The sequence below is a fragment of the Euprymna scolopes genome, chromosome 42 (genome assembly GCF_053919585.1).
Source record: "Euprymna scolopes isolate OS-2025 chromosome 42, ASM5391958v1, whole genome shotgun sequence".
Classification (NCBI taxonomy): domain Eukaryota; kingdom Metazoa; phylum Mollusca; class Cephalopoda; order Sepiida; family Sepiolidae; genus Euprymna; species Euprymna scolopes.
In genome coordinates, this window is record NC_136523.1 from 50,365,637 (window position 1) to 50,378,775 (window position 13,139).

General features: G+C 33.8%; 1 protein-coding gene across 10 annotated transcripts in view; it reads left to right on the forward strand.

The window, feature by feature from the left end:
* Positions 1 to 13,139, forward strand: part of LOC145267102 (C-terminal-binding protein-like) — a 259,066-nt gene that overhangs the window by 174,313 nt on the left and 71,614 nt on the right. For 6 of the 10 annotated variants that reach the window (XM_080123111.1, XM_080123107.1, XM_080123116.1 and 3 more), the window contains exon 3: positions 8,132 to 8,372. In XM_080123111.1, the coding sequence (XP_079979237.1) occupies positions 8,333 to 8,372 (40 nt within the window). In that variant the 5' untranslated portion in view covers positions 8,132 to 8,332. Of the gene's footprint in view, positions 1 to 6,988; positions 7,303 to 8,131; positions 8,373 to 13,139 lie in introns of those variants that run through there. The other 4 variants (XM_080123110.1, XM_080123115.1, XM_080123109.1 and 1 more) reach the window with 3 other exon arrangements.

Sequence of the window (13,139 nt, forward strand, 5' to 3'; positions counted from 1 at the left end):
ACTGCCTTCACAGAAATAGTTTTGTTACTAAAATAATTTATTAGAATTGATATCTAAGCTTCAAATTATGCATAAATTTTCGTACAGTTTCGTATATAATCAGCATTTTAATGTGTGTTGGGATGATTTAATGGGGGGGGGGGTTATTTTCTGATGCTAAAAATGATTCATTTAATTTTATCTTCCATTGCTAGTAGTAATGATATATTTATTTATTTTTAAACTACCAGTAAAGCTAAGTGTGTTTTTACATTTGAGAAAATATGTCAATTTGACATATTAGGATAATTGGGGAAAAATAACAACTTTATAGTTAAATATTTAGAGGTTTATAAAGAATTAAAATCAGGAATTTAGTACCGAATTGATAATTGTATCGGAATCAAGTGGAGAAGGGATATTGGAATGGTCTCATCACTATATAAATCCCTGAAACGGGGTTTCGTTGTAAACAAATGATGATCCCTGAAAACTTGGAACTATTATCAAAGCAAGTTGATTCAGCGATTGTGTGAGATTGTAGACTTATTGACAAAATAATTTTTCAATGAAGGACTAAAATAAATTTTTAAATTTGTATTTTTTTTTTTTTTTTTTTTTTAATATAATTTTCAAGGTTAAGAAAACTTCCAAGATTATATATCTCCACTCCCCATTTGAGAATACAAAATTGGTAAAAGGGAAAATTATTCCCTACTCATATTTAGGTAAAATTGCACTTCTGTATAAATAGTTAAATTTATTCAAAAAGTATCGTTGTCACTTTCCTCTGAATTGTAATTTTTCCAATTTTCTCTGTAATTTTTATTGCATGGCATCAAATCTAAATATTACATTTCAATTTCCATGTGTAGATATTAGAACTCTAGTTTTTGTATATTACTCTAATCAAGGTTTTGCAAGACTTGGGTATTGAAGTTTGAATATGTAAATAAAAATACAAGCATACATTCAAATAAGATCAATATAATTTCCATAAAATACCTTGCCATGTTGTAAAGTTGGAGAAAGACGTCTGTAAAGAGCAACGCGTTGTATTTCAGCGGTTGTATTTCGAAATGTTGGAACTGTGCATAGGCAATATAATATAAGAATAACGTCAAGGGTGTGAATTCTATATAGAAACATTGATTTAATTTGAATAATATAAAAATACGCATCAAATGCGCTTGAAAGCCAAATCACAACGTAATAGTAGGAAAGTGAACAAATATTATTCAAATTAAATCATTTCTGTATTGAATTCGTACCCTTGACATAATTTCCATAATTTATAAAGCAAATATTGAAACATTTTCCAAAACTTATGAATTCAAATCAATAGATTTTACCTTTGATAAAATTTAAAAAAAAAAAAACATTAAAATAAAATTATGCTGTTGTGAATAGGGGGATGTCGACATATTAATGCTTTGCAGATTATACTCTAAGATGAATGTGTGTGTGTGTGTGTAACATGAATGACAAAGTAACAGAAGTGAGAATCCTCACAATTGACCTGACATAGAAATTTTATTTACAAGAAGCCAACACATAGAATGATACAAATTACATCCATCAGTCTTAGTCCGATATATTCAAGCTTGTGTTACAATTATCATGAACAGGTTCAAAGTTATCCCAGGCATCCACACAAAAATTCACATAAAGTTAAAAATCTGCATAATTCAAAAAAAGAATTTAGCTTGATCATATTCTATCGTCCTAACATATAAGTGTTCAGAATTTATGAACGTCTTGTATATATTTAAAGTAAACTTTTGGCTCTGTTTTAAAATAAAATTTTTACCCATGCATCTAATCATTATTTGCCCTCGATGTGAAGGATAAAATATAGGTTTCAGCGTAGTTATTTTTACTCCATTCAGATTTCTGCAAGGAGAGAAGTGAAGTCCGTCTTATGTGTAGGTTAATCTAACCTTTTTGGAATCAAAAAGGTCCCCGAAAAAACCTAAATAAGGCCCATAGATATCTCTTAATAAGGACTCCTCATCAATACCCATCGCTCAAAGGAAGGAGTAATGCCAAGGAGAATTGCCTCCTGGAATCCAGCGGAACAATATATATTTTTAGCTGGAACAATAAATTGTAACCAAAATACTAGTTTGTTCTATCCACACCAATTTTCAAACTGCATTAATTTTTGTGGATTTTCGTTAAATAATGCGTGCGTGTGTATGTGGGGGGGGGGTTAATTGCCATAAATGTATTTTCATACTTAATTAGTAAGTTCTAATAGATTCTTGAGCATTGAAGTACGAGGGGCGTGCAATAAGTAATGACCCTGACCCACTTCTCATAGCAGTAGAGCAACGAAACTTGGCACAGTTATTAGTCTTTCTCTACATAGGAACCACCCAGAGTTATGCATTTCTCCCATCATTTGATGCAGCTCTGGAGACCGTTTTTTTTTCCAACCACGACATGACTTCAGAAATCAAGGCTGCATCATCTGGGGAAACACTTTCCTTTCAAAAAACAACTTCATGGCTGGGAAGAGGCGAAAGTCAGAGGGTGCAAGGTCAGGAGAGTAGGGAGGATGGGGAATATTTCATGACCACATGCACATGCTTCTAATCTGGCGACATGCGAGTTGTGGACCGGAGCGTTGTCCTGCAGGAGCAGGGTACCTTTGCTGATCTTGCCCCTCCTTTTGATTTTGATAGCTTCCCTTAATTTACTCAAAAGTGAAGCATAATAGGCTCCTGTAATTGTGGTACCTTTGCCAGGAAATCTGTCATCACTACTCCGTCCTGGTCCCAGAAGACTGAACATGACATTGCCAGTGGAGGGCTGCACCCTTACCTTCTTTGGAGGTGGTGAGTCCAAGTGCTTCCACTGCATTGACTGAGCTTTGGTCTCTGGATAATAGTGACGGACCCAGGTTTCATCCTGTGCAATCAGTCTTTTGAAAAACCTTGACTCATCTTCTTGGCACATCTCCAAATTCATCCTCGAGCACTCAACGCATTCTCACTTCTGGAATGGTGTGAGCAACCAGGGAATCCATCTGGCACACCTTATTCATATGCAAATGGTCATGAATGATAGTTTCCACAGACCCAGTACTAATCTTGACATCTTGGACTATTTGGCGAATAGTAGTGCGCCGATCTTCTAAAATGACAGCCTCAACTTGATGGACAGATGCCTCATCAATGGTAGAAGGGAGGCGACCAGGTTTGAGAGCTGTTTTCACAGACTTCCGGCCATGTTTGAATTCACGATGCCAGCGTTTTACAAGGTCATATGATGGGGCATTATCACCATAAGTTTCTTTCATTTCATAAAAAGTCTCCTGTGGTGTGCGTCCTTTCAAATACAAAAACTGGATCACTGCTCGACATTCAACAGGCTCCATTTCACACCTGACTCAGTTCAAACACCTGTAAAACAGAAACCACAATTAGTTCAAAGTTGTAATTTGCCACATAACCCGTAGAGATATAAATCATTGCACATGCAAAATTTCAGCTAGATCAGACAAATGGAAGTTGGTCATGGGCATTACTTATTGCACACCCCTCGTAAATAGTATAAATCTATGCACAATGGATTATCTCACCATAAAATGTGTACATGACAATTCATATTCAAATTTTCACCAGCTATGAGCAAATAGCTCCACTGCCTTTGGAAAGGTAAAGGCTAAGAGTAAACTCTGACAAAAATCTGATTTGGAGTCCCGATAGGCAGATGGCGAAGCTCTGCAACACCTTTCCAACAACTCCTGAAGCTCCGCTGGCTCCAACCGTCTTGGCTTGCCTTTCCACTGGACTTCGCCTGCAACACCAAGAGGAAGATCCTGGTGACCGGGCAAACCTAAGTTGCCGTATCACCTGCCCAGGCCTGCATTTGGAGAAGTAACTCCAGCTGACAATTAAAAGCCACAACAGATTAGATGCTGAATGCCATTGTCTAATTAGACAGAAGGTTGCCATCATATTATGGACTTTTTTTTTTTTTTTTACACAGTGATCACCACTTATCAAGGCCCGGAAGCCACTCAGGGATAAGGGTTATTGCAAGTACATTACGTTAGTGAGGAGATTTGCTGAAATGTTTACTTAAGGGGGCGGTTCATTAGGAATTTGTTAACATTGGACTTGAAGACATCCAAGTTGTAGTCCGGAGGGAAGCAGGCAGACGGAACAGAGTTCCACAGGCGTGCAGTTCTAACAAAGAAGCTTTGTTCATGGAATCTGCGTTTTGATTTAGGCACAGATATAGAGTGGGGGAAATTTTTCACAGTGGATTCAGCTAGACGGGTGTTTTTCGTGAAAGATTGGCGAGGGGGGACCAGAGATTGGAGTTCAGACGAGCATCTGCCATGGAAATAACGATAAAACGATGGACTTAATCAGTTGAAAAATCATATGCACATAATTATATATCTATTATATATATAAAGTGTGTGTGTGGGGGGGGCAATACTTAATCTATATACTCAACAAATTTTTGATTTTCAGACTTGAAATTTGATATATAGCGTATTCAGACATGGGAAAAATTTTTTAATTGGTTTTCATCCAGGAAAAATAAAAAAAGGCTGCTAAAGGGTAAAAATTGAGAAATTGGTACTTTGAAGGAGGGTGGGGGGGTCTTCGAATTGTTATCTGTTCGTCAACTGTTTCACAAAGTTTAAAAACACCCTTTAAAGATCATGGCAAGCTGGTGTAATGGTTATTGTACTTGATTCACTGTCTTTAAGATTTAGTTTCGAGATTAGTTTTTTTTTTTTTATATACTTACAAGGACTTAACTGTTCAGAAAAAAACATTACTCGTATGCACGTCTTTTTTCTTTTTTTTCTTTTTAAGTAATTTAACGTTACATTTAATACCGGGCAACGCCGGATACATCTTCTAGTAGTATATACTATACTACTTTGTTCGGAGTTGGCTTGGATGATTTTAAAAGCAAAATAAACCCTAATTTCTTTTTTTAAATACGTTCTCTGTAAATAATCGACTATATTTAAAAAAAAGTTGATCACAAGAGGGGGAGTAGACGTTTTTATTTTTACCTAATTCAATAATGTCGATCAAATGATCTTGAAGGATAAATTACATAAATCATTAAAATTTAAATCAGTATTGTCTTATGTGACTTAAAGTACTCTCAACAAAACTTATACAATGGAAGCTGACAAACGTTGTTAAGGAATTTATTATTTGAAAACATGCTATCTCGTTAATAACATAAACTCTTTCATCCTGCATTTAAAATTTTCCAGTGAATGTATTTAACCATATATTTAATTGAGTTGAACAATTTACTATTTCAGAGTTTATCCATTAAATTTTTTCTCAGAAATAGTTCAATGTTTTAGCGCAACAATTGAAAGCCCATTTTGTGTTACTATTGTCTTTATTTTATATATATATATATAAATAAAAAATACTGTTCTATTTTTGTTAAAAATTTCTTCGATTAGAAGGGGTAGTTTGTAGATCATAGTTGTGTCAGATGTTAAAAGTTGCGACTTAAACTCTGTTAAGGAGTCAAATACCAAAAATTGAACCTGTTTGCAAAAAAAAAAAAAATAAATAAATAAATACAATAAATAAATAAAAACTGCTTGTAAATACAATTTTATTTTGTGCTTTGTAAATAAATTCATCTTTCTAGGGATATTTAAGTCCATAGTTAGTGACTGATGTAGTATGGTAAGCGATACTGGCTTAGAGATAGACAAATTGGATGACCCCCTCCCCCTCCATTCCCTTTTGGCTTCATGCCACCTTGTTTTAAAGACCTTCAGAGCATGTATACCATTAGTTATTATTTAAAGATGTAATCAATTCACATTCATGTTTTCTTTTTAGACGGATGCCTGGCTCTTGTAGTCAAATATTTATTTCATTTCATTAGATGCTTGAATTTTAAGTGAACTGATTTAATATTTTGGCTTTGGGAATGAAAACTAATATTCTATGTGTGTATATTTGATCGGTGATGTACTCCCTCTTTTTTTTCCTTTCCTTAAATTTATTAAAAATTTTTTTTTTTTTTTTTTTTTTTGTGACCTGCCGATTTGAAGAATATACCTCAAAATACTACCAATAAAACGTTTTCATTCTTGTCTCAAGCTTGAAATTATCAAAATAGTAGCATTCCAAACGCAAGGTCTCCCCGCATCCTGACCTACATTTTCTTACCAGATTAAAAAAAAAAAAAAAAAAAAAAAAAAATGGGTTTTTACTGATTTTTAAATTTTTTTTGTCAATTCTAATAGATTACAATGGTAGCTTCCAAATTATGCAGTCGAAATTACCCGAATATTAATGAATTATTAAAAAAAAAAAAAAAAAATTTATCGTGTAAGCAAGTAAAAAGTTGCGGCTATCTTGTTTAAATCTAAACGGAAAATTATCCCCCTTTTAAACTCTCCTGTGCCTTACGATCGTTTTCATCAAATTCTATTTTTTTTTTTTTTCTTTTTTAATAAATAATTTTTTACTTATCGATTTTCGTAATTTTGGATATAATCATCTTAAAAATAAGAGGAATACCATTGTTTTCATGTGAAATTCAGTATTACGATTCCTGAAATTTCGTCCTAATAGTGTAGAAGCGCTAATATACGAAATATGCAACTGAAATTAGTGCGTTAACCGACATGGAATCTTGATGTGTAGAATTAGGTTGCACTCCTGTTTTCTGGCTTTGTACCGTTTTTGTTTATCTCTTATTCACGTAACATTTTGTACACCGCAATCATTCCGCGCATAAGAAATTCGTGAGTTCTCTTTTTTTCCTTCCTTTTAGTAAAAACTACTCTATTTCTTTCAAGGTGGTACTGGTAAGGTTATGTATACAATTTTCCCGCTTTTCTAATCTAATTGAAACCCTTGACTGAGTTCACTATTTTTCTTGAATAGCGAATAATATTTGTGAGGTAGTGAGGAGGAGGAGGGGTTTCTTGCAATCTTATCGTTTGTAAATCTATTCGCGTTTATTTCCGTTTTATGACCGGCGACATACTAACAATTGATCGCCATGTGTCTAGTCCAAGGGAGATAACTTCATCGTTAAACTCTGTTCCGTAGAGTTTCAGATATGCAGCGACACCGAACAAAAGGTTTTTACATCGGAGAAATTCGAATTTTCTTTCCTTTATACTAAAAGCGCAGTGGAATTAATATAAACATTTTTTTTTTTTTTTTTTTAGTTTTACACTGTTGCAAGATCTTTCCTTGTATTTGATCTAAATATTGGTAAAAGTTTACCCTTTGCCTTCATAACAAGGAAAATAAAAACTTTTCGAGCGGGGAATTCACTTTTACTATAACGTAAAATGTACCGTAGTATTATTTATTTTTTTTAATGACTGCCATTTTGAAAATACAAAATGTTTACTTATTCTATATTCTCTGATATTTTTGTTAAATTTAGATAAACCTTTTGTCGTGTTGACGTGGATGTAAGGGGGGGGGGCATTTTTATTTTTCGATCACCCCCATACCGAGATCTTTATTTGAACGTCTTCGCCGTTTCGGTTATTTTATTTTATTTATTTATTATTATTTTTTTTTTTTTTTAGAATTAAAAACTTTTCAAAACTAAAAATAGCTTTTTTTTTTTTTTTTCATCTAGGGACTTCTGTTTTTTTTATTACTGTAAACAATTATGATAAAATGGAAAGTTTCCACTTTATCATGGCCGCCCTATCAGAAGTTACAGAACAACCAGTGCCCGTTGCGTCCGAATTTATTTTTAGTCAGCTTTTTTTCTAATTTTGAAACAATTCGTTTTAAAAAAAATAAACCTCAAACTGTTTTTGATTATACGTTTTTTTAATATTTTAAAATGTTTTAAATAAGTATCTAAATAACGCTTATGATTATATTTTTATTTTTTAAATTTGAACTTTTTAAAAATGATTTAAAAAAAAAAATGGCCTAAAATAATGGAATTGTTTAAGAATAACACCAGTTTGGATTTTCTTATTTTATATACGATTGTTTTATTTTGTTGCAATTTTTACCCCCCCCCCCCAAAAAAAATCTGGTTTAAATTTTTTTAATTCTGTAAAAACTAATTTTTATATTATTTTCTGAACCTTGCAATATTTTTGTTATCTACTTGAAAACATTAACAATTTTGTATATTTTTTTTTTATTTTCAGGTTCCTTGGTTGACAATTAATTACCTTTTTGTTGGCTACTTTCTTGCGCGTGTGTGGGCCATTGTGCCACAGATATCGAGGTGGATAGCGTCCTCGGTTGGCGCGGCTATTAGTACGGAGGTGGTGACCTTATATATTCTGAAGGTGGTGTGGTGCTGGAGTGAGCTCTGAGCCCTCCACACCGGTTCAAAGCGGCTTTACATGGATCCCGGCAACAAAAGAGCACGTTTTGACAAACCAGGTGAGACTGACTCTGACACACGCACACACACCCTTTTCTTTTTTTTTTTTCTTTTTTTTTTTCTTTTTTTTTTTCTTTTTGTTTTTTCTTTTTGTTTTTTCTTTTTTTTTTTTCTTTTTTTTCTTTTCTTTTTTTTTTTTTTCCTTTGTTAACCGTCTAATCTTATGTGTTAACTGGTAGACATTTTGGGATACAGAAATGGAGAGGGGGGGGCTTGTTTGGTCAGCTTAGTGCGGCCTTGACTGCAAAAATTAAAAAAAAAAATTTAGGGGGGAAGTAATCACTTATTTGCGCGAGTTTTTCTTCAAGTCATTTTATTTATTCATCGTTATGCAAGTTATGTTTTTATTAGTGATAAAAGCAGCGTGGGAATCCTGCCGTTGTATTGAAATTCATTTCCCCCCTTGCACATAAATGCCTGCATTAAGTCGCATCTTTTGACGGGACGCATTTTTATATATTTATGTTATATATATATATATATATATATATATATATATATTAATTTGTAAAAATTCTAAAAACGTCCTTTCATTCATAAAGTCTCTTTAACTAGATTTTCTGAAACTGTATTTTTTATTCTTGTTTAGATAAAACTGAAGCCACACATCATATGCCATTTCTTTGCCATAAATTTCTATTTTTTTAAGCGATTACATGTAATCAGTCTGAGAAAGTGGTAAAAAGAAATAACACCAAAACAATATTTTAGAATATGGTGAGGAACTGTTTCCACATATAAATTTGTGAGTAGGACTCCATTAATAACTTTGTTTGTTCATATTTACTTGCCTCCCCATGAGGGTAGTTAGACACAGGGCATGGGGAGAAGAATCCAGCTCTCCAAAATGGGGCTCTGGATTGGGACAAAACAAAGTATTACCTCAGTCTAATAGCTCTCTTCACCGATCGATAACACTGAAGCTCAAGTTCAGCACCAGAGCAGATAGTCTTGCTCCTAACTAAAAGACCAAGGAATGTCCTTAATTTACATACTTATAAAAGACCCTTTCCCTCCCCATCCGAGGGAGAACAAAAATTATAAAGACATCTTCTTTTATACTTAGAAATGAGCTCCAACTTTGTATATATGGTGTTGCATATGAGACGTTCTTTCCTTCGGGCCAAGATCAAAGTGTAGTATTTGTTCCTCAAATTCTATACTTCAATTTTTTGTTCTGTCAGTGGAGAAATCATTCATTTTTGTTCCCTTTTCTCCACGTTAAAAAACCAACCTTGGTGTCTCTGTCTTGTGGGGAGGCATTGTAAATAGGAACTCTGTATATATGGCATTAATATGAGGAAATTTCTATTCTGGATGGTTCCGACTAACCAAACGAAGGCAATTCATCCCAAATCGATGTAGTAGTAGTAGTAGTAGTAGTAGTATGTCATTAATTCTTATTAATTTAATGTCACTTTCCCTTATGGTGTCAGACTTTTTCTATTTACTTGAGCCCGCTTTCCAGTTTAGTGGCTCAACTGTCTCCAGATTCCGTCCTCTCCGATTTTGCTTCCAAGTTTTCCTTGGCCGATCAACCTTCCTGCGATTTTAGGCATCCATGCGTTTCTACAGTGGTCTATTCAGGAAGAGGAATGTTCCAGATGACAATACCTGTATGAAAGATTTATCCTAAAGAGAACCTCTATGCTGTGCAAATAGTCTCACCTGATATGTTGGGTTTGGTCAGATTTCATCTTGCAAATCCAAACAAACTTTAAAAATAAAATTTTGTTCATTTCATTTTGCATCATTGCTTAATCTTTAACTGTTAAGCTATTCATTGCATTAACCCTTACCCTCGAATAGCTTTTAGCATTAATAAGCGATGATTCTGTAAAAAGAAATGGAGTGAGACAAGCAGCAGGTAACTAATTGTTTCTTTACATTTATTTAAAAAAAAAAAAAAAAAAAGTATAGATAATCAACACCATGTGGTACATTTTGTGTTAGGGTGGGTGTATAAACTCTTACCCCCACCCCCTCCGGCATATCATTTGTTCTATTTTTTTTCTTTAAACCATGGTCATAAAACTGTTGCTAATAAATAGAGGCTACTAAGCTAATTAGGAAATGCATAAAGCTTAGCAATGACACGATTGGTAGACAATACAGAACTCCAAAAATGTGATAGTGATTCACAATTTTAAGGCGGCACGTTCAGTATTGCAGAACACAATGCGAAGGAGGATCACTGGTACATCTCTGAGCAGCGTGATTATGCAGAGGGTCTGATTAGAATGTAGATCTTCGCCGGTTTGGTCTGTTCAGCTGCAGCACAGGGCAGTATGTAAGCATTGCGGTCGGTGCAAGAGCCATGAAATAATCTGTAAGCAACAGAAGCAACTGTTATATTATAGCAGATCTAATTCGACATCGTATACTCCAAAGGGAAGAGTCGCGACAGAATATGTAGTCTGTATCTGATGGCATGATGCTATAGACGCTCAAAAGAATAACACCTTGTCAACTTCGGCAAACGCTAGGAATCTGTACTTTATTGTTAGGAATGTCTGTAAATCCTTTCGTCGTTGCGAAACTCTGGTTGCTGATAAAAACAATGTGGATGTCAATTATTCAGTTTATTTATGTATAATTAGAATATAAGACAAAGGAAAATATTGAGTTTTTATGCATGATAGAGAGACTTGTCTCTTTACACCTAGCTTTATTGTATACCACTGTTCCACTCCCATTGGATCCTGGGGGAGAATGCCCACGTTTCATGTCCGGTTGCTTCAGTTTCATGTTTACTTAACTCCCCGAAAGAGCTAGGGTAGACACAAGCTAAGAGAAAATCCAGCTCCCTTAAAAGGGAACTCGGGACTTTTTTTTTTTTAATAGGTGGGTGTGGGGGGGGGCATTACCCCCCACTTTCAAAGGATTTCTCACTCGCTGATCAAGAACAAATTAGATTAAGTGTAACACCAGAATTGGTATAACACTTGTCTGCCAACTGGAAGTTATGCCCCCTTTTCAATTTCTGCTTTGATGTCACCTCTGACCGTTAGGTGTCATTCAAACTTTTTATAAAACCATCTCCTCGCTATCTAATACCGTTTTAATGAAGCTCGATTGATGAGAACCTTTAATTCAAATAACAAAAAAATGTTTTTGAGGAGACTGATAGCAATGTAAGATAATAGGATGTTGCAGTGAGGTTTGAACAAAGACAGAAAAAGTTAAATCTTTGTATATCTATTTTTCAAAAATCTTTCTCGTATAAAATAAAATAAAATAAAAATAGACTTATTTTATCCCAGTTATATCGAACAATGTCTTATAATTTTGAGGGAGACTCCTTTTTTTAAAAAATAAAACGTATATCAGATTGAAACAAAAAGGGGGCTGGTTGTAGTAAGGTAGGTAAGTCTTTTTTTTTTTTTTTATTCATCAAAGTAACAGGTACGCTGTCAAACTTAAAGGGAAGTTTGATAGTTTTATTGTTGCAATACAGGGTACTGTGGCATGCGCGGACAGGAGAGATTGGAAGAGACAAACTTGCTACCCCACTCCCCCAACCTGACTTTTAAAAAAATATTTTATGCCTGTTAAATGACTTTGCATTCACTGTTTCTGCAGTTAGTCATTATCTATTGTACGTGTTATAATGGCTCACTGCTTTTACATTGGGTTCTGTATTTGACACCTCTTTTGCCTTGTTGCACCGAAGCATCCTAGACTTTTTTTTATTAAAGGTCCTGGATATGATTTTAAACTATATCCGATGGGGAGTCCCCAGCTTGTGGGCTTTGGGGAGTGTGGAGCCACCCTTTAATTGCCATTGCTCCCAGGTCCACTCTGACCCGGAGTGGTAGTACCTGTTAGGGCCCCAACTATGGGTTAAATAGAAACTGACTTAAAAAAAAAACAACAAAAAACAAATATATTCTATTAAAAATTTTTTCTTCAAAATCACTGGATTTGGCATTTATTTAAAAATAACATACAAATATTTATTTAAAACTACTATTTAAAATACAACACGTTTCATATGGGTCGTGGTACTGCATTCATCTGCAGAAGATCTAGCTAATTTGCATATTATTTTTAATTCCCTATAAGTTAATTCAGATTTCTTATGAGATGATGTTTAGTTAACTATTACAGGTAATTATATTCATGCAGATATTCTACATGATTTATACTTGCGTAATATTTGCGGAAAAAGGTTATAGTAAACACAAACCTCTTTCTAAAAATGTTTGTATGCATATATATATATATATATATATATATATATATATATATATATATATATATATATATATATATATATATAAAATTTTGCCTAGCAAACTTCTCGGTTTTTGGTTTAGACATGATACTCAATATATAGGGTAATTGAATCGATTCAAATCTCTTTGATTTTTAACTAGGGAAAAATTTGTGCAAAAGTGAAAATTAAGAAATGGAATTTTCCAGGTGATGGTCGAACGACAGCATTAAAATTTGCATGTGTAACGTAATAGCTATTGGTTCATGTTTTAATTATTAACCTTGCAGCAAACATTGCTTCATAGCTCAGACATTAACGTCAAAGGAAAAAGTAAATCATAAGCTGAACGTTTTGGTTTCAATTCTCGGTGGTGGCGCACGAGTCATTTTCCTTTTAGAGGTGTGTGTGTGTGTCCGTCCCTATTTCGTGTTAGGAAAACTAAAGAAAATAAATGTAGGTCCATAAAAGCTTAAACATTTTTTTAACGCTAAAAAGATCAAATAATTAATATCTTGTTTATTTCACTTACCTTAAAGTTGTAAATAAA